Source organism: Gekko japonicus, unplaced genomic scaffold (genome assembly GCF_001447785.1).
Source record: "Gekko japonicus isolate JY-2015 unplaced genomic scaffold, Gekko_japonicus_V1.1 scaffold67, whole genome shotgun sequence".
Taxonomy (NCBI): Eukaryota; Metazoa; Chordata; class Lepidosauria; order Squamata; family Gekkonidae; genus Gekko; species Gekko japonicus.
This window is the reverse complement of record NW_015161948.1, coordinates 663530-686132: the sequence shown is the minus strand read 5'-3', so window position 1 is coordinate 686132 and position 22603 is coordinate 663530. Positions and strand designations below refer to the sequence as shown.

General features: G+C 41.1%; 1 protein-coding gene across 1 annotated transcript in view; it reads right to left on the bottom strand.

The window, feature by feature from the left end:
- The window catches only part of CDON (cell adhesion associated, oncogene regulated), a 68239-nt gene that overhangs the window by 13828 nt on the left and 31808 nt on the right, over positions 1-22603 (bottom strand). The window contains exons 5-15 of the mRNA XM_015429408.1: positions 22384-22527; positions 20945-21232; positions 20571-20840; positions 18128-18484; positions 16683-16972; positions 12595-12766; positions 11703-11834; positions 5462-5668; positions 4399-4580; positions 3632-3737; positions 26-148 (exon numbers count right to left, since the gene is read on the bottom strand). Coding sequence (XP_015284894.1) covers positions 26-148; positions 3632-3737; positions 4399-4580; positions 5462-5668; positions 11703-11834; positions 12595-12766; positions 16683-16972; positions 18128-18484; positions 20571-20840; positions 20945-21232; positions 22384-22527 — 2271 coding nt within the window. The remainder of the gene's footprint in view (positions 1-25; positions 149-3631; positions 3738-4398; positions 4581-5461; positions 5669-11702; positions 11835-12594; positions 12767-16682; positions 16973-18127; positions 18485-20570; positions 20841-20944; positions 21233-22383; positions 22528-22603) is intronic.

The following is a 22603-nucleotide window of genomic DNA, read 5'->3' as shown; positions in this document are numbered from 1 at the left end:
ATCAGTTCCCTTCCCCTTCTCTTACCTTTGGTCTCACAGATCATGACATTGCTGTATTCACTTTCCCCTCCTTCATTGTAACACTGCATTTTAATATCATACGATGTTTCAGGCTGCAGGTGGCTTATCAAGTGCCACTGCTTTGTACCTAGAAAGAATATAGCCAGATGTTCCTTTTGTTCAATATGAATTGTGTACTACTTGGAAACAAAAAAATGAATTGTGGTCTGCTGTACTTTGAATTGGACTCAGCAGTACACACACAGATGCCCGCAGTCTCCTGGATTTAGAATTCATTCCCAAAACAATCTTATTTTTACAATTTTCGTTAACATGCTTGCCTCACAGGTGGAATGTAGCTACTGTTTTAACACAGAGCCTTAAGGGCAAAGACTGAATCAGACAACTACATAAAACTGTGACATGAACATTTTGTAAAATGCAGTTGTTCAAGCTTTGGACTTTAGCCAGTATACTACAATGGTGCAATTAACTTTTTAAAAAAAAACCACAACTTTTTTCATTGGTCACAAGACTTGACATCATGTAGTTCTACACTGAAGTCCTCCAAGAACATCCACAAATAGGAACAACCTAAATAGTGCCTTATCATCCAGGCTAGGAGGAGTCTCAGATGACTGTCCTGCCTTATAAAAAGAATTTGTGTACATTTGACTTCCTATATTGGGGATACCAATCACAACAAGCTCATAGAAAGCAATAAACTGTATTGGGTTTAAAGCCAATCTCTTATTTAGACAGCACGTGAAGACACTGAAGAGTTTCAGAAGGTGAACAATGTTTCAAAAAAGCTTTAATGCATTCATGTTTGAACTATATGCCCCAAGTATGAATACAAATCCAAGACGATCTGGTAGTCTGAATTCCCCCAAGGCAGCTATTTGCCAAAGATTTAGGGCCATCTTCTCTCATATTCCATCCCAAACATTCTTTTCAGTAATTAAATCAGGTTTTAGGTTTCCTCTTCCAACCATCAGGACTGGATTCAGTACTAGTATTTCAACTCTGATCTTCAAGAAATCTAGCAAGATGTAAGCACCTTTCATCAGAAAGGATTTTTGAAGCTCTCTCTTTCAAGGAACAAAGCATTTAATGCAAAGTTTCAGCACATAAGATGAACAGGTTTATTGTTGCGTTTTTGCCAAAAAGGCAGAACACAGCGACTATCTAATGAACAGCAAAATGAAATTTAGTTTTAGTTGCGGCAGCTTATAAACAAAGAAGTTATCAGAGACTTGACTCAGTCTCAAAAGTCAAGTCTGAACAGGAAATTATAATGATACCTCAGGCTATCAATTAAAACCACAACAATTTCTAAAGCCTTTTTATCAATTCAATATTTGGAAAAGAAAATCCTTTGTTAAAATCTGATACACTGAAGGTTAAATGGAATGAAGTGGATACTTGTAGTGACTCAGCATCTGAATAAAGGACAGAAAATATTCCTTTAATACATTTTTCTCTACGTAATTGAGGCTGAATGGAATAATTTAATTAAAAAGCAGCTCTGGCTATTTTATGTACATTGCATTCCCACAGCCATACAACTTTCTGTTCCAAGCTTTGGTGCAGCACAGCAGCTGCTAGTGATTTCAGGGTTCCACAACATTTCAGCATATATACACCAGACAATCAGAAATGAGCAGATTTTACAGCACAGTTGAATTCACTTAAACATTTACGAACACAGATTGTGTACAAGAGAGGCTATACTACGATAGAAAACTACAAACCAGGGGTGTGCAATTTGGAAATATTCAGAATTCACTGAATAATGCCCTATTTGGAATATTTCCAAATCTGGAGTTTGTAATTCTGAATATTTGGAATTCAACTGGCTCCCGTAAAAAAACACCACACACAACATCATGGGATATGAAAATGAAATATATTCCTTCAGACACTCTAGTTCTAGAGTGGTAGGGTGGTCCCTGGTCGGTACTGCCATGGTTCTGCCAAGGGACAGGAGACTGGGATGAGAGCAAAGGCTGTGACTGATGTCCCTCTGCACGTCTGAAGAAGGCACAGACAATACACAACACTTTCACACGGGTCCCTTCCCACTGAAAGGCAGACACAGCTGCTATATAGTCCTGCATCTATCCCCTGACAATCTGCAGTCCGCTAATGTTTGGCATGATGGAACAGCAATCCTTGCACCAAGCCCAACTGCCTGTTCTTCCACTACCATCTGTTGCTCCGAGCTGCCTGCCAGTGCTCCCAGAGGGGTGGAGAAGAGGCTGAGTGAGTAAGGATGCACTCCACAAACTACTCAGAGGAATAAGGTAGTGAGGAGAGTTCCTTAGGTTGAGCATGTCTACAGGAACTAAGTGGGCAACGATGTTGCACACACAGACCACTGAACAAGAACAACAAGGCTAAAGTTTTCACACACACACCCCCAATAGCATGGAAGGACTTGACTGGTTTTATGACACTTGGACAGATTTATGAAGTTTAATTTATTCTAGTGCCTCATTCCGAGCCTCCAGAGGGGTCCAGAAGGGGTCACTCCCCTGAGCATTAGTCACTGCTTCATTTGAAAAAGCCACAGGCTTGGTCTACAGTAGACATCTATGCGCTTGTGACCTCTCAATTATGACCTCTCAGTTTACTCAACACAATATTTTTAGCTGATGCACCTCTTTCTTTCCCTTCTTAAGTAAATGACCATTTTCAAACTGCCTTTGTATTCTATTTTAGTAACTGGATGCTAATGGACTTTTTCTATCATTTCCGACAGACACATTTTAGTAACCAGCTGCTAGCGGAATTTATTTACCTGTTCATACAAACGCGCTTGCATCAGGTTAGCAAAGTGTGGTTGAGCCACTTTTGAGGGAAAGTGCTTTTTTCTGTTTTCAACCCCTTCATTGTGCTTCTGAATCACTGTGGTGTGCTGTCCATAGTGCTTTTTACAATGCCGCTTCCCCCCCACACCTGTTTTTGCGGTGCGATCTTCCTCGGACTTAAAAAAAAAGTTCTAAGGTGAGCGCTATAGCACTAAAATGCTATTGCACTGAAGTGCTATAGCAGCACCACTGAGATGCATTGACTCTATGTGGGGAGGAGGAGAGTGGACTTATACCCTGCCTGAAGGAGTCTCAGAGAGGCTTACCATCCCTTTCCCTTCCCCTCCCTACAATAGACATGCTGTGAGATAGGTAGGGCTGAGAAAGGTCTCTTGAGAATTGCCCTTGAGAGAACAGCTCTGAAACAACTTATGACTGACCCAAGGTCACACCAGCAGCTGCATGCCACGGAGTGGGGAATCAAACCCCGTTCGCCCAGATTAGAGTCCACCCTCCAAACCACTACACCAAATTGGCTTACTGAACCACTGAATTCATCAGGTAGTCATCTTTTTCCCATTTTGCACTTGAAGGAAAGAGATTTTCAGATACCTCGATGATGCCACTATAGCATTTTGGAAATGGCCATAGTGCTTCAGAGACAGCTCATTAACAGAAGGAAATTCACTGTTGCAAACCCCCACCCTGTATCACTTTATTCAAATTCTGACCAACAATGAATAACATCTGGTTTAGAATGGTAATGTGAAAAGGACCTCTGACACCGTAGCTGTGCATATCATTAAAACATAACTTACCTTCCACAACATCTCGCTTGTAGTCACTATCGTTGTCACTGTCCGTTGGTCGATAATAGATATAAAAACCTTGAATAGGTGTATTGTTGTTACTTGAAGTGATGTACTGGAATATAAACATATACACTTTATTTCCCAAAAGTGTAGTCTGAAAGATTTATGGACATGCTCTTAAGGAACACATTTAACTATCTGGGAAGAAGTTTTGAAAAATGAGGTTTGTTTCACTGAAACCCAATGAAAAGCAACATAAACTAAGCAGAGGGGCTGGAGAAGAGTTTGCAGTTTTAATTCTCATTTTCTTGGGTTTCCTGCACATCAAATATGCCGTAATTATGCTTAATTCTGCAGATACACCACTCACAAGAATGGAGAAACTATATAATACCCCAGAGCCAAATTTAGAAGACTTGTTCTACATTTCAATAAGTCTTAAGACAATGAGCCTCATTTTGTACGTGTTTTACTATGTGTACAACTCAATTTTACTAGCTAGTAAGATGTAGGTTAACAAAACAAGAAGCAGGAGGGGAGAAGAAAAAAGCCGGTACTGTACAAAAAGCTGCTGCCTTATAATACTAAGCATTTATTGCAAAAGGGTTAAATTTATCACAATAAATATCTTTGCCACCTCTAAGCAGGAGTGAAAATAATTTGGAAATAAGCTTTAATGATGAGACTAACAAGTGAAATAGACTGTTCTGGGAAATACACATGCATTATAAAACATACAACAGTCTGTCCAGAGATTGGAAACAGATACTTACAGTCCATCTTAGCATGATCTGAGTATCACTGACTGCCTCAGTATAAGCAATGTGAGGCCCTGTTACGGGACGGTTGGAGAATCGGTTGGTAAAGCCAGCTACTTGATAAGGCCGAGATGCAGAACTTCGTGGGCTCTCTCCATAATTATTGATAGCAATCACCCGGAATTTATACGTGGCTCCTTTCAAATGATAGAAAGGGGTGGGGAAGAAGAGCATTAAGTGATAGGATAAAGTTCCATGGGAAAGAACCTATCAGGTTATCTAGTCCAGCCACTGTAAATCAGTCTATACTAAGGGATTATGTCTATGAAGTCATCAGGTGGCCATCTTTCCCCCATTTACCACTTGAAGGAAGGAGATTTTTTTCAGATAACTATTTAGGAAATACTCAATACTGGACACCCAGCTCTTGAAATACACAGCAAGTTGAAAGGGTGAGAAGTCGGGTTTGCATACACAGCCCTGCTGCTTTCTTTCTGGGCAGAAAGTAACATGTGACCTGGTCAAGTATGGCATTCATTTATACCCCGTTCAGAGAGATCCCTGGTACAGAAATGTTATTTGGATGAAGCAGATTTATTTTTCCTATTAGAAAAAGACAGGCCGGGAAGAATGGGTAGGGGGATGCAGCATGGCCACCATCAGACCAGAGACTGAATCACTGTATTTGAGGTAAGCATATCTGAGTAGGTGCATCCTTTCATGCTTCACAGTAGCATGCTGCTCAGGTACTTGGGCAGAAATGATTTTGTCACAACAGAGAAGCAGGGACTGGTAATGTTTTTTAATGAATTTTTACACTGGATCAGTGGCAATCCCAGGCTACGGTTGGAAGACATACGACACAGTCACCTTGCTAAGAAGGTCTGGATCTGGTCAGTGTCCAGATAGATGACCAGCCTGAGTTCCATGATGGAAGGAAGGTAGGATATAAACGTAACACAAACAAAATTAAAGCAATGCCTCATTGCTTTAATAGGATCAACTTGGCTGCCTCCGAACATACTGCTAATGTTAATCACATTATCTGTTGATTAGGATAACTGGTGCATAGTCATACCTGGCTCCAAATAGCGGACTTCAACCGAAAGTTTGGAAGGGGAGATGTTATCAGCTGCAACCTTCCAGTCACCGCTCTTGCTAATGAGTTTATATTCTACTTTAAAGGCAGTGATAGGAGAGCCACCATTTGCACGCGGGATCCAAGTGACATACACAGACGTCTCTGATGCTGTGGAGATAGTAGGTCGATCTGGTGCCTCCGGGACTGTAACAGGGAATTGAGAAATCGTCCTGAATCCTGTACAAAGCTAACAAGCATCCTACATTTACAATGGTCACCTATGCCTTAATTATATATTATCTTTCAATAAAGTTAGAATAAACTTGTCCGAAAAAGAGTCTTAAAGTCCAGGAATTTTTTCCTTAAACTCGAATATGTTAAGAAAACAGGGTTGCACTTACCTGTAATTATTGTTCATTGAGTATCTTCTGTGCAGGCACACATGGGGACTGTGCATGAGCAGGCCTGCCATCAAATAGGTTTTTTCAGCTAAAAGCCTCCAAGGGGCACTGCACCCCTGAGTCAGAAACTTGTTCCCATTCAGGAACTACACGATCCTGCGCAGCAGCGCCCCCTTATCCTCAGTATCTCTAGTGCCACCGAAGCCAGAGCATGCAGAGGGGCAGGAAGGATGGTATGTGTGCCTGCACAGAAGATACTCGATGATCAATAGTTACAGGTAAGTGCAACTGTTTTCATCATCCATCTTCTGTGCAGTCCCACGTAGAGATTCTAGCAAGCTACTCACCAGGCAGTGGGACACGCTCTCCTCACCTGAACAGCAAACAAAGAACTGCCTTGCCCACTTGAGCCTTACGTCTTGCCTGCAGATCCAAAGTAGTGACATACAAACATGTCTGCCAATGCAGGTGGCAGCTCTGCGGATCTCCATCAAAGACACTCCATATCCATGAAAGCTGAGAAAGCAGACTTTGCCCTAGTGGAATGGGCATGAATGTTCAATGGGCATGGCAGTCTGGGCCTATCATAACACTCCCTAACGGTCCTGACAATCCATCAGGACAGGGTCTGAGATCTCCTATCTCTCTTAGGGCCACTATAACAAACAAATGGGGCTCTATCCCTGTGAAACTCCACCAGGGTTCTCTTGAGGTAAAATAATGCCCTTCTGACATCTAAAGAATGCAATGAGCACTCATTCTCAGAGCTCAGGGCAGGAAAAAATACAGTATCAGCTACTAAGAAACACATCTTCATAGAAAGTTCTACCAAAGAACAGGTAGCAAGGGGTTCAAAAGGCTTGAGCATAGCCCTGACCTGGATAGCCCAGGCTAGCCCGATCTCGTCAGATCTTGGAAGCGAAACAGGAATGACCCTGGCAAGTACTTGGAAGGGAGACCTTCAAGGAATACCAGGGATGGGACACAGAGGCAGAGGCAATAGTAAACCACCTCTTTGACATGTCCAAGCCCCACTGGGGGTCGCCATAGTCAACCATGACTTCCAGGCACATGCGTGCACACACAAACAAATACCAAAAAAGGCTGTGCTAACACAACAGATAGAGACCATTGGGGCACTAAAGGATTCGTGGGTGGTTAGAGATTACCTAACCCCTTAAGAAACCTCTCAGGCAAATGATGGGAGAAAACTGATCCTCCCTCAACTCCTTTGTAATAGCAAGAGATAGCAGCCGGGTGAAGAAGATGAAAATGCTAGGCCCTTAGCTTTCAGGTAATCGAATACCACCCACAAAGGGGCACCACCAGGTGGCACGTCCTTCTCACTACACCAGAGGGAAAATTGCCTTCATTTATGCATATAGTATTTCCAAGTGTTAGGCTTGCATGACCGCAGAAGAACGTCATTAACCTCCTTAGAAAATATTAGGTCTCTGTCTGAAGCCCCTAAGCCATCAGGCTGATGCGGTTCAGACCATGATGAAGCAAGCTGGTTTATGTTGATTAAATCTGGTAGGCTTGGTGGGGGAAGGAACTGGCCCCGGGAGATCTCCATAAGGATCGGAAACCACATTTGACAAGGCCAAAAGGGTGCTACCGGGATCATGTTTGATCTCTCCCTCCTGGCTTTTTCTATTACCTTGATAAGGAGCGGGAACGGAGGGAATGCCTAAAACAGGGCTCGCTGCCAACACAGCTGAAATGCATCCCTTAGGGAAACAATTCCTGCTCCTGCTTGGAAACAGAACCTTCTTGTTTTCTCGTGTCGCAAAAAGATCGATGTCTGGAAACCCCAGAGGATACAAAGTGGTTCCAGGTAAGTGGCCTTTATGGATCAGTCATGGAAGAGTGTGCCAGCCCTGCTCAATCTGTTGGCTTCCATGTTTAAACTTCCAGGGATGTGGATAGCTTAAATGGAAGTACTGACCTTCACTGCCATGTCCCATACAAGGGTAGCTTCCTGACATAAACCTCTGGACCCCCTAGCTTGTTTAAATAAAACACTGTAACTGTATTGTCCGTCTGGACAAGAATGGATTGGTTCCGAAGGATATCTGAGAACGAACTGCTCACAATTCTAAAATGTTAATGTGAAGCAACTTCTCATCTTCTAAACAAGTACCCCTAGCTAACAATCCCTCACAGTGGGCACCCAACCCAAGACCGAAGCATCTGTAGTAAGGACTACTTCATGTTCAGAATCTCTGAAGGATAAATTATCCATAGAAGACCACCACAATAAAGAACTTATGGCAGGTCTGGGAACAGAGAATCTGTGTCCCCAGCTCTATAACAAGAACGAAACCAGAGCTGCAGGGGTCACATATGTAACTTCGCCATAGGCAGGACTGCAGTTGCAGAAGCCATATATCCCAAAAGGCGGAGAGGAGGAGATTGCATTTATACCCCAACCTTCACTCGGAGTCTAAGAGCGGCTTACAAACTCCTTTTCCCTTCCTCTCCCCACAACAGACACCCTGTGAGGTAGGTGGGGCTGAGAGAGCTCTGACAGAACTGTCCTTGAGAGAACAGCTCTGACAGAACTATGGCTTGCCCAAGGTCATCCAGCAGCTGCAAGTGGAGGAGTGGGGAATTAAACCTGGTTCTCCCAGATTAGAGTCTGCACACTTAACCACTACACCAAAAGGCACAGAATTTTCAAAATACAAATAATCTGTTCTCCAAAAATTTGGAGATCCTCCGTGGGGGACGCTAGAGATGGCTCACCTACTCTCTCATCTAGGCTCAGATCTGCTGTTTTGTCAGATCCATCAGATTCAATAGCTGCTGCTTCTCCTCTTACTGCTGGAATAGGAGAACCTGGCCTGCATGAGATGGTCGCAAAAGGCAGATACAACTACACCCAATGAGGGTCACAATACAAATTAACATCCCTGGGGCTTGCGAAGTTGTCACTCCATTCCTCTAATTATCCTAGAAACATCAGGTAGGGATGTGAAGGCCACTGCATAGGTGTTTGGAACTGGGACTATGAAACCATGGCCATTTGTTCCAGATTGGATTCACATAGAGCTTGGCCATGTGGTAAGCCAGTATCCCTGTCCCCATCAGAGATAGAAACAGGTGAAGATCTCAGATCCGGAGACAGGGTCCTGGGTTTCTCCTGCAAGGTTGGTGTTGGCTCAGGAGTGCAGATAGGAGTGTTTTGCTGTGGAGCTGATTTACACCTTTCCTTTGTCTTGCCTTTAGCCTTCTTAGCTGGAGACTCAGAAGAGGCACAATGAACCTGAGGGAAGTGTGACCCAGATTGGATCCAATGAGATACAGATCGAGGAGTTGGAGCGGAATGCATTGATTCTGAAGACATGGAATTGAGAGCTTTCTCCAGGGCTGACTTGGATGTGGGCTTCAAGGCACTTAAGTGCTTTCTCCCACAACACTGCCTTAAGTTTTGATGCCCTATCCCCCTGAGCTTTAGGGGTGAAGCGTTGGCAGGCCTTACATGTGGAGAGACTATGCCCTTCACCCAAACAGAACAAAGGTCGTGTTCATCAGTTTGGGTCATCTTCACTCCACATCTGCAGCACTTCTTGAAAAGGGCTTTCTGAGCCACGGAAGGAACTTCGAAGCCGATGTAGGTTTGATGAATCTGGACAAAATCCTCTTAACTTTAGCTGGAGACTCCAAAAACACGACCTTCTACTTCAGTGGCAAGAGGAACTGAGGGTAAGGGGGTGCTGCTGCGCAGGAGCACATGGTCCCTGGGCAGGAACAAGCTTCTGATTCTGGCATGCAGCAACCCCTGGAGGCTTTCAGCTGTAAAGACCTGCTCATGCGGAGTCCCCATGTGGGACTACATAGAAGATCGATGATGAATTAAAGCATCTTACAAAAATAACACTACAGCTGTCAAGACAGACAATATACAACAACTAAGCTGTGCAAGACCACTGAATTACATCAGCACATAACTGCTCTGTAGTATTAGCACATAAAAAACCTGAAAGACTTGCTTATTCAAGATCACAGAAACAGGCAGGCTAATCTGCTATGACACTCTGGCTTGGTGCGGCACTGAATTCATCTTGTTACGCAGAAATGAAAGGTCTAAAACTTGAACAAGAATTCCAAGGCTCATGAAAGCTCTGTTTCTATGGCTGTCAAGAACCAAGAAGTTTTAATTACTCACTTATAAACAAATTAGCTAGTGTTCAAAGCCAAGCAGATCACATCAATACTTACTCAACTCACTTGAAGTTAGACAGCAGTGGGAACAGAAAGAATGGAGAGAGGTGAGGTTAGTAAGTCTGATTATAAGCATCTCAACATTATCCTTCAGTGCCTATTAGACTGTTTTACACATGTTCTTGAACTATTAGATAGTGACAGAGGGAAAAGGGGGACTTAATAAACGAAGAGAAAGGTATAGCGCGATTGTAAATTACGACTAGCTTCCAGTTTGCCATCTCTGGATGGAGAAAACTTGACAGTGATCTCAAATTTTTTACAAGACACTACACATTCAAGAATTAACTGTTTCAACTATATATACTATAATGTAGTGTAAAACAAAGTAATTAAACAGGATTTGTAAAATTTAGTAACATGACTGGGCTGATGGAACATGCATTACAACAAAGGTCAATATTTAATAGGGTAGAACAGCCCACTAATTCATTTGCTTAAATCTCAGTATCAAAACATATTACCCAAGATCACCAGCATAAGAAATTTTCATTGACAAACACAAGTTCTTATACCACAAAAATATGACAGCAAGCAAATTCTTGTAGACCGCAAACTTCAAAAGACAAACATCAAAATGAAAAGCATTTCTCAATGTTTTGAATATCATGCTATTTACCATTATCCTACAACGAGACAGCATAATGCTAAGATTATATATGGAATCAGACCATCATTCCATCTAGCACTATCTAATAAATGGTCTGGGACAAAGGCATTTTAGTGGACTTTTACTCCCATGTGAGCCTGCTACCAATCAATCTACTGAGACCTCCTATATATATTCCTGTCCTCAGAGATTAGGCAGGTAGTTATTGGAGATAGTGCCTTCTCTGTGGTGGTGCCCTAGTTATGAACACCCTCTCCACTCAAATTCACCTGGCACTATCACTATAATGTTCTACATGCCAAGTGAAGTCTGTTTGGTTCACCTGTGTTTCTTAGGTCCTTTCTGCACTTGGATCTCATACCTGGTTTTAAAGAGATCAACTCGCAACACAATACCTTGCATTTATCCATGGTTATAACAGCATCCGTTTATCCTGGGACAAGTGTGGGGCGAAACTGCGGTGACCTCAATGTAATGTGGAAACAAAAAATACCCTGAGATAATTACAGGGGTGAACTTGGGTGTAGTGTAGAATATAAGTTCGGGGACAGGGTTGAACCAGGATTCAAGGTCTAGTGCGGAACCACCCTTAAACAACTAATCCAGTAATATTTGTTTTTGTTTCAACAAACGGTTATTTTAATTTTATATATCTGTACTCTACCTTGTGGGGTATTTAAAGGAAAAGGAGAGATACTTTTTAACATACACAAAAATCAACCTCCAACTGGTAATAGTTCTCTGTAGTCTCAAAGACCTATGCCAACATCATTAACCAAGATTCTTTACTAGAGATACCAGGGACTGGATTTCATATGGTCTACACACAAAGCGTACGCTCTGCCACTGAGCTATGGGACCCTTCCAAACCACTGAATATTTCTCATGGTGTACCAAGACAAGTGAATTTGTCTACATGGCAAACTGCAGCCTTTTTTAAAGTTACCATTTACATGCCGGCATTTACTATGTGATGAAACAGAAGATAAGCTACACTTACCTCCACTATGTCGAGATGAATCTGGAAGGACCACACCAAAATTGTTGGTTGAGCCTTCCTGAATGACAGGGTGCTTAGGAATGCCAACTGGTTGAGATGGGGTTTGTGTGTTTTTTGAGGAGGAGGATCTTTCTATCAAATGATGGAGAGATAAGCTCCATGAGTGGATGAGATATTGCTGAAATTTTTTAGCTGATGTACCATTATAGCATGCTTTGTACCTTTATAACAAGCTTGAAGTAATAGACTCTGAATACAACTTCTGCTTTACTTTAAACTCAGCCCTGCCCCATACAAGGCTTGCATCAAGAATAATGATATTAAACCCAAAGGTTACACTTTAAAAAGTCCCATTAATAGTTAAATATGCATTAGACTAAGGTGTGCGTTCGGCAACACCAAGCCAAAAAAAAAATCCCCAAAATACCTTCAGTGTTTTCCAGATATTTTTTCAACCTAATATAAAGCTTGATATTAAAGCTATACAAAATGGCCAAGCCCTAAAAATCCCCAAAATACCTGCCAGATACCTGGTGTTTAAAGGGACTGCCTTCCCTTTAAAATCTTCTGGTTGAACTCACCATTTTGGAGTTCACTCATGGCGTGGCTTGCAAAAGGCATTTAAAGAGAATGCAATCTCTTTAAATGCCTTTCCCCCCTCCATTGGAAATAATGGAGGATGGGGGCACCTTCTTTGGGGGCTTATAGAATCGGACCCCCTTGTCCAATCTTTTTGAAAGTTGGGCAGCTTTTTGAGGAGAGGCACCAGCAACTATGCTGCAAATTTGGTGAATCTACCTCACAAAATAGACCCCACAGGCACTTGAGATTTTCCTCTTATTTACTGAAGCATTCTGGGACAGATGTATAGAACAGCAAATACCTCACTTACCTTTGCTGGTACGAAAAGTAAGCATAGAAGGCTGGCCTTCACCAGCGGCACTTCTAGCTACCATCAAGACTTCATAAAGACTGGAGGGTTCCAATTCTGAGAGATGAAGTTCATTTTCACTTCCAGGAACACGAATTGTATTCCAACTGGACACATTGACATTATCATCCAACTGTATACAAGAGGAAACACAAGATGCTAAGAGCCAGAAAAATCCTACCTAAATTTACAAACATTAAATAAGAGGAGGCAAAGACTAAATCTGGTCCAGTTCTAGTTATTCCACTACAGAACAGTGCTAAATAGCATTTAAATGTTCTATGGTAAAGTTACATATGAAAACACAGGAATATACAGCATGTATTTCCTTTATATTTCTTAATTTTTAAAAAAAACAACCCAAAGGCACTGGAAACTGTTTATACACTAACAACACACCCAAAGGGCAGTGCATGATATGCTGTGGATGTTGTTTACCCATTTCAACAGAATTTAACTCGTCTCCATGGGGGTCCATTGAGGCACCTCAGCACTTGCACTACTTGTGAGTTTCGTATCAGATTAGTAATTACAATATCCCTTTGATTTAGGCTTGATCTGCACAGCCAGTCAGATGAATTCATAACTTGATTTGAGCCACCCTGAGCCCATTTGCGGGGAGGGTGGGGTAAAAATGCAAAAAATAAATAAATAAAATAAATAAATTATTTTATTATATATGTATTTGTGCTTTTATCCCATATCCTCAAATTTACAACATCCAAGTATTATCACACAAGTCTTAAGTGATAATCACCTGAAAAACATTAATCACAACTTTCAAACTGCCAGACTTGCTTATTGTTGTATTGGCAATGGCATTCATTGATTAATTTTATGTAACACTAGGTCTTTAGAAGTGGAGAATGTTGCATGGAAAAACAACACACTGGAAAATTTGCTGCCACATATCTCTAGTTTCACACCCAAAACACAATGCACATCAAATGTGCAAGTTCTCTGCCACTGTCAATCCTCTCTCTCTCTCAGTCACATATAATTTAAAGGACCTAATGGAAAAGAAATATATGCATGCTTCATGACTGACATGGTCTATGTGTTTTGTATTCTAATATTTTATCCAAGTAGAAAAATCTCATTTGATGCAGGGTTCGATTCCTGATTAAAAACTACAGGAAATTTAATTTTCTCTCATGGGAACTTTTCCCCTAAATCCTGAAGGGAACAACAGAAGTTCTATCCCAGACAATTAAATGCAAGAGTTCTAGATCTGTCCTTTAGGTTGAATTAATGTAACAGAATTATCAAAAGCTTAGACTGAGGCTCTCACAAGACAAAATATGTCCAATGCTTCTTAGATACCTTGGAAGAAAATTCCAGGTAGCAAAGTTGCAAGCCCAGCAGCAGCTATAAAAATCCTAGAAGCATAAATGCTAAGAACGAGTAAAAATCTATAAATCCAGAAGATTGAAGGAAACAGATCTCCAACATGCATTGAAAGCTCTTTATTTAACTGAACCAACTATGTCTGGATGCAAACTTATATAAACAGACTGTCATAAGAGTTCAAGGATTTTGCCAGATCAAAAAATACTTTGTGGTATCTCTGGTTTTAGGTCAAAATGAGACCAGGATACACACAGATGAACGGCTTCAATTTATGGGAAAGCTTGGCTTACAACTTAGGCAAACATGCGGCTGGTTCCAATTTTGGGTCAAAGTAGTTTTTAATGTAGCTAGACACAAGCTGCAAAACATTTCCTCAGAAAATATAATACCACTAAAAAACCCCAGACATTTAAATTTTCCAACAAAGTATTAGCAAGACTATTTCCCAGTTTACCACATAATTCTCATTATAGCTTCAATTACTATGATGAGCACCCAGGCACATTCACAGGGTGCGAATGCACTTCAATCTCCCTCATTGCAAATACATTGATTCAGTGGCGTGCTGTATGGATTTAACCTTGCTTCTCTGGCTACTGTTAATACCAGGGTTGTGCAGCTTTCCAATATTCATGGTTTTTAACCAATGAAACATTAAGTCCTGCTTGGTAAGATAATGTTGCAAGAAAATGTTGGAATCTGTAAGGTCAAACTAGGCAATACCACACCCTTGAGTCTAACATGCAGTTGTCATGCCACTTTAAAGGGGGTTTCCCCCCCACTTTTCAAAGAACCTCACAGGCCTGATCCTGCCGAGAACTATTTTCAAGAGCCAAAATGGCCGTGCAACAGACTGGAGGATGCGGTATTGTCAGTTTGGCCCTTAATGACTCATAAAATCTGCCAAAGGCTGGGGTACAGCGCGGTAACGGCGGTTTCTCGGTCTCTCTGAGACGCCCGATCCTGTTTCGCTCTTTTTGAAGCACCTGGATGATGGGTGGGCTTCGCTGGACCTCCTGGAGAGAGGTCTAGTTGCAGGGGGCTTTGTGGCGACCCCTTCCGCATTCAGCAAAGGGGGGGGGGTGTCTGCTACCGCCCTGAAGTGGGAGCGTTCTACGGAGGAACATGACGCCATGTTCCTACAGCTGTGACCATCTGTCTTTTTAACTTTTTGGGATTTACAATTTATACACCTTAATTGGCGCATCGCAACCAAGGATTATGATCTCACGAAGACAAAGGACTTTGGATTTTGATACCTCCGACAGATCTCTCTATTTATATGTGAATGGCCATAAAATGACTGAAGAACAAAATTTGTCTAAAATAGCGGGGGTAAGAAAGGACTCTTGTTCTGTTTGAACTGTTACTGTTTGCTTTGCATAAAAATTGATGAATACAATAAATATAACAAGGTAAAATCTTTTGTAAAATGATAATGGAGAATTGTAACTGGAATTTTGTTTAAAAGTCCGTGGTAAAATGGAGTTGGGAATAGGCGAAGAAGAGCTAGACCCTGATACATTAATTAGTACCCTACCTGGGAACAATTTCAAAACTTTTTGGTGAGAGAAATTATACAAGCATTCAAAAACGCTTGTAATAACCTTGTAGAGTTATCAAAATGTAAACCAAGATGAGATTAAAAATGGAGAGCAAGCTCAATATACTCAAAGACTTGTTGGGGAACAAGATTGCTCCCGGGAGAGGATGAGGGAAGTGCCCGATAAACAACTGATAATTGTGGAAAAAGAAAAACAAGAAAAGGACATTGATGTGGGTTGTTTCTCAAAAGAAATAACAAATTTGGCATTAGAAAAGGAAACAACAAAATGGTTACCAGTGGAAAAGAGCAAGAAGGGAAAAGGGAAAAGAGGAGGAAAGAACCTGGTAAAGAAACTTAAGGCTAAAGAAAGGACAATGACTGTTTTTATGAAATATGGAACAATTGATTTGGAAATGGAACCGCATGAATATAAAGATTCAAGACACCTAAATGAAATTGAAAAGAAAAAGGAGGCGACGGAAAGGGGGGGGGGAAGATGAGACAAAAACTATGTTTGGTTCAATATGGTTTTACCTTTCTTCTTTGGGTATATATGGTTCATGTAAAAAAAATAAAATCGATTTTGTTGATGAAAAGATGGAAAAGTTGTAAGGGTGTATTGGTGGGGTTTGTGTGTTTTCTTTCATTAATTCACTCTTTTCTCATGTTTATTATATGAAATGGTGATGTGTTGTATTTTATATTTTTATTGGTATTAGTTAGTAAAGGTGAGGGAGAGACTATAAGATGAGGCTTGGGTTGATAAAGGTAGTGTTGTTTCTCTTTTATGGTTAGTATGTTGGTTAGAATGTTGGTAAAAATGGCTTCTGATTAAATGGTTGAGATAATTAGGTCTCTGAATATTGAAATGGAAGGGGGGGAATCTTTTTCCTCCCCCCCCCCACAATATGATTAAAAGATAGTTTAAATAAAAATATAAGAAGGATGTAAGTCTTTGGAAACTTAGAATGAACTTTATTTAGTAATAGAAAATGATGATAATTATGATGGCTTTATGTGATTTCTAGCCTATAAATTTGGTTTAAAGATTGGTAAGAATGTACTGTCAGTTTGGCCCTTAATTACTCATAAAATCTGCCAAAGGCCACAAGAGGAAGCACATTTGATATGATGCAATTCAATGAAGGATTACCTTACGGTATTTCACAAAGTAGAAATTAACTGGCAAGCCACCATCCTTCCCAGGCCTCCATACAAGGTTGTATTGGTCTGGTTTAAGTGTCTGTGGAGGGCTAAGAATGATTGGAGCATCAGGCAGGGAAACACCATGCAGAGCTTTTTCTGTAACAGATTCATCAATAATCTCAGTGGGAGATGACCTTTGGAGACTTGTTTCTGAATCATACTCTCCATCACCTTCATCACTCTGAGTAACTTCCACTGGAGACACTGCTTCTGGCTTTGTACTAGCTTCATAAGAAACTGCAGAAGGAAGAGGGTAGAGTTAAAAATAGGATAAGCGACTCTTTTGTATGGACCTGAAAATTATGTTTTGCACACAGCACAAACATGGGCACTCTAAACAACTGGAATCTGCAGACTTTGCTTTCAGACCTTCAATGACAAAAGGACATGATCTCATGGAATTAAATATATCATGCAGAGAATTCAGAGTATTGATTAATGTATGAAGTGACACTGAATAATTTTAAAGGATGGATAATTGACAGCTCCCACTTTTGTACTTAGTTTCTTACTAACTTTAGTCAACTTGATTGAAAACAATTCTAAGCAGTTTTAAGTATTGTTTCTGTAGTCATGCTGCTTCACAGCTTCTAAATTACAACAACTTCAACTAAAGTAACAGACTGGTTAAATAGAGAGATTAGGCAGTACACCGATTATAGGTCTGCAGTGTTTGCCAATTATCCATGCAGCTGACATGCTGAGGTTTACTACCACACTCAAAATATGGAAGCATGGAAGGAAGAGCTTCTGTCCCGTCCCCCCCAACTAGATATATTAGATATTTAAATATGCAACTGGCACATAATCTCAGTTAAATTGCTGCTTTACATCTATTGTCTGATTAAGGCAAGAGTTTACAAAACAAGCACTTCATAAAGCATGGACTGTGAATGTCTAGTCTGGCTGGCCTTATATTTCATCCAGTCTCTACTGATATACCAACAACTATGGAGATTTTCAGCTGCTTCATGAAGACCCGAGTGGGAAAGAAGTGTACACACACACAGAAGAGTTAACTTGTGTCCTCAGCAAGCGGAGGAATAAGGTTGTGAATGGTGAATGCAACAGTGAGCTACGTGGGGAAGATGATAGGTTAAAGCACGCTGATTGTAAAGCATCAAAAGGATAGGCTTTAGATGAATTTTCACTAGTAACTCTGCGGTAACCATGGTGTTAGTAAGGGCCTGATGTGGAAAGAGCACCCACCTGAGAAATGAAGATGGTAAATGATGAGTGCCTGATAAGTTCCAGGAACACATGTAAGCTAGTCATACAGTAATGGACTTAGATATCTGCGGCCACAGGATCAGTACCTGTCCAAGACCGTGACAATGTTTCATTCAAAATAGTTACACTGTGTTTAAGTAAGCCAACTAGGACCCCTCTTACCAACTGTAAGGAAAGCCTCTGAAAGAGCCATGCCATGTTCATTGGTTGCTTCGCAGGTATACTTCCCAGCATGCTCTGGTGTGACAGGCTGGACATATAGGGAGCTTGATCCAGCCCGAGACATGATGAAATAGACTCTGTCCGAAACAGAATTGCCAGTTCTCGCTTGTGAGGATGACTTCCGTGGTTTGGAATAAAGGACCTGTGAAGGGTGGCTGGTAATCAGCCCGTGGCTGTTGTACCAACGGATTACAGGAATGGGCAGCCCAGTTGCATTGCAGGACAACGTAACTGTGTCCCCATCTGGCACTTTGGAGCTTGCTGGCGGTGAGGTTATAACTGGCTTGGAACCTTTGTCTATTTAAAATGGAAATACAAAACAACAACAATTCTGTGATTGCAATAACAATTCTGAAATTCTGTCTCGAAACATGAGCAACTAAATTGTAGGATCAATATAAGGGTTCAGGACTTAAGTACAAAAGACCGCAGAAACAAGGCATTGCTTTGGGCCACATAAATACCCTGAAGCCTATCCATTCAGGTGTCATGACAGTAGCTGCTCTGGCCTAGAGAACTACTAACAGGCTGACAATTAAGAGCTTGGATTTATTTATGCTACCTTTTAAATATATATAATTTTCTAATTCCCACCCACCCCCCATTAAAAAAATACTGATAACTTCAAATGGAGACCAGGTCAGATAATGACCCAGAAAATGTTGCTTATTTGGTCCATCAAAATGGTTTTATATTGTAACATCTGACCAGATAAAGATTTCTAGTGAGGTCAAAAGCTTGCACAATGTTCTGTATTATTTTGTTTGGTCCCAATAAAAAGATACTATATGGATTTGTGGTTTTTTGTTTTGGATTTTGCATGTATCAATTAAGGCTGGTACAACTTTTTCCAAATGGGGAGAGCAAATGTAGCATTGTAGCTAAAGAGTGTTGGACGAGGACCAAGGATAATTTCACTCAAACCCCTATTAAGCCAAGAAGCTTATTATCATTCAATCTAATTCTTCCTGTTAGAAGGGGAGAGCTAGCTGAGATCCTTGAAGCTCAGGACTGGCTTTTAAGAAGTGCTACAAAGTACAGCCTAGAACTTGGAATATCTTCAAACAGTATCTCTCCAACCCTCTGAATCTGGAACAAGCTCATTAGCTTAGCAAGCACAGGGCATTAGGAGAAGGGATGCACCCTTAAGCTTTTATGAGATTCAAATCTCTTGAGGAGCCATATTATACATGTGTTGCACTATTTTAAATTGAGTAGTACAACAGAAAAATATTTCAAAATGGACAAGCTCATTACTGGTGGTGAAGACCATATGATAGTTACGGCAGAGCTAGCTTTTGGGTGCAACCATGTGAGAAGTTTGGCAATTTATTATTTACAAAGTGCTCTTTATGGACACGGTTGCTTCACAGCAGGGGAAGATTAACGCCAGTCTTCTTTGCTTGTTTTTACTGGAATGACTGTAATCTACCAATGTGTTTCAATTGAAACACAGTTCAGACATAGCTAATATCTGTATCGCGTAATATGAATGTACACTCTTGCTTAGAACATGAAATGATATACTGGACAAAGCCAACACGCACCTCATCTAATACTATTTATTTGGAGAATTTATATGCCAACTCTCCAGAGACCAGTATTCTCTATAGGAGATCCAGTAACAGGGAGGTTGACCAGAAACTAGCCAGTGCCCTAGAGTCCACTCTTTTCTCTTTCATTGCTTTACAGTATAAACCAGAGACAAACCCAGTGAGCTATGATCTGAACTACAGACGTATAACCTATGCATAAATAACCATTTATCAGAATAATCCCAGGAAACAGGGAGTGCCCCTGACGGACATTTGCAAAGCCGCTACGTGGGCCACGCCTAACACCTTCATCAGGCACTACGCCCTAGACGTCCGTAAGAACACCAATACCAACATGGGACGTCACATTCTGTCTTCGGCTATGCAGTAAAAGACCTGCCAGCACCCTCCTCCAGGTAGGCTACTGCTCGCTAATCTCCCATGGGTGTGAAGCACAGATACCACGTCAAAGATAAACAGGTTGCTTACAAGTAACTGACGATCTTTGAGTGGTCATCGGTGCATTCACACCACCCGCCCTCCTTCCCCGCTGCTGTCAGCTTCTACAATTTTAATAGGGGTTGATTTGCGGCGGTTTGAAGGAACTGGCGGGATGTCCACGCCCACCCCTCTGGGCATGCGTGGTGGGGTTCCTGCGTATGCCCGAGGGACTGGGTGCGAAAATCCATTAAAAGAGCTTGCTACAGCACAGATCGATCCAGTGCGTGCGCACTGAATCCCATGGGTGTGAAGCACAGAGAGCACATCGAAGATACACCATTTTCAGAGAGAGAGAGAGAGAGAGAGAGAGAGAGAGAGAGAGAGAGAGAGAACGAACAGGAAGTTACCTGCTTGGACATGAAGTCTCCCAGTAGACTGCACAAACCCAATACCATTGTTGACTAAACACTGGTACAACCCTGCATCTTCTCTGGAGACACTACTAATCCTCAGTTTGCTTCCTGAAGGTAAGCGTCGTGGAGAGAGATGGACAGGAGCTGCATTATGGAACCAAGTGATGTTTGGTGTAGGGTTTCCATGTATTTCACATGAAAAATGCACAGTTTTCCCCAAAGACACAGTTTGATCCTGCAATCCTTTCGAAATAGAGGCAGATTCTGAAACAAATCATATATGTTATGTTAAATTAAATTGTGTTTCATTGTGGTGAATTTTATTGAAAGTTAATTCGAATAAATAAAGATATTTTGCCATTTCTTACCAAGTACATTCAGACTGTAGTTTACATGTTTTACAACTCCAGAATTGTTATCCACTATGCAGGAATAATTTCCAGCATCTGATGCATGAAGTGAATCTATCTTAAGATGTGAGTGATACGTTCTCCACCTGCCTCCAGCTAGTGCATCTCGGCCATCCTTATACCAGTGGACATAAGATAAGGGCAGTCCACTAACAACGCATTCCAACATCAGAGGACTGTGCTGAGGTACTGCCAAAGCCTGAGAACTGGTAGGATGAACAATGTGAAAATCCTCTGAGGAAGAGGCTGAAAATCAGGGAGGGGAGAAACTGATGAGTGATATGGGTCAATGCCTTTCCACACCTTTTGCAAAGCATCCCATTTACAGCGACATGTTATACACACTTAACCTTTTGCAAAACCCAGGGCAGATGCTTAACCACTTGCCTTAAGCCTTGGTTAAGATTCCAGGACTTGACGAGCTAAGCCCTCCCCATGGAGACACCAGCAAGAGCTGCTTGCTGCTTTATGGGCAGATAGGATGGAGAGACAGGGAAACTGCCTTCACTAGACTTGAGCTTAATCAACTTCAAAATGGTTTCTCCAGCCTAGTTTGCAGCCGACACTTAATCATAGATTTAGGCATTCAAAATGTAAACTATACCACAGTCAAGAAAAACTATGAATTGAGCATCATCTCCACAAGACATGAAGACCCTACCCCTCTAATAGAATGCTAGCCATCAAAGTAGATGGATTCACTCTTATGTGGCAATCATTTATTCAACAATCAAGTGCAAAAGCAAGGAACTTGTTTGGAAGTCTTTCATTTTCAAACCTCCTTGCTACCATTTAGAACAAAAATTCACCTTGAAAAAATAAAGAAATCTTATTTTAACTTTGCCACCATGAGACACGTCACTTTATCATATTCTTACTGATCTTACATTATTATCTGCAGAAAAATGAACTCATCTATCTACTTGGACAAATAACCACGAAGAAGAAAAAGCAAACTCCCAAGTTCATTTCTTTGTAAAAAAAACAACAACAAAAAACCCCCAAAACCCTACAAGTGAAAAACCTGGCATAGCAAAATGAAGCTAGTGAGTATGAAATACCAACTGCCTTCCTATGATATACCCGCAAACAGCTTTAAGACTGAAATCCATCAATTATCTTTCTTAGCAAGTTAAGATTTGTTTGTTCAGAGTTCAATATGACAAGCTGAAGGTTGCAAAATAAGACTACCAATAATAAAAAAGCAAAGCCTGTAAAGCCAACAATGAAGAAAATCCACATCCATCAGCAAATGCAATCCTAGAAGCCCCACTGAAATGAATACCCATAACACAAGCAACAGTCCTTTTAACAGAGGTTAGCAAGTGACAGTTGTCAGTAGCTTATGCCCTATGATTTTACTAAATAGTTTCACTAGTAGCATATTTAATACTCACCGCTGACTATAAGTTTATGCCCCATAGGTTCAACTTTGAGATCATCCGTGACTGGGTTATATGCTGCACACTTATAAAGTCCCCTGTCATCTAACGATGCACTCAAAATTTGCAGATTTCCAGATGGGAGAATTAGGTAGTTTTCTAGGTTAGATAAAGAAAAAGGAGACAGTTATCTTTAATTACAAGGGCCTCAAGATTTTGATCTCTATTCCAATAC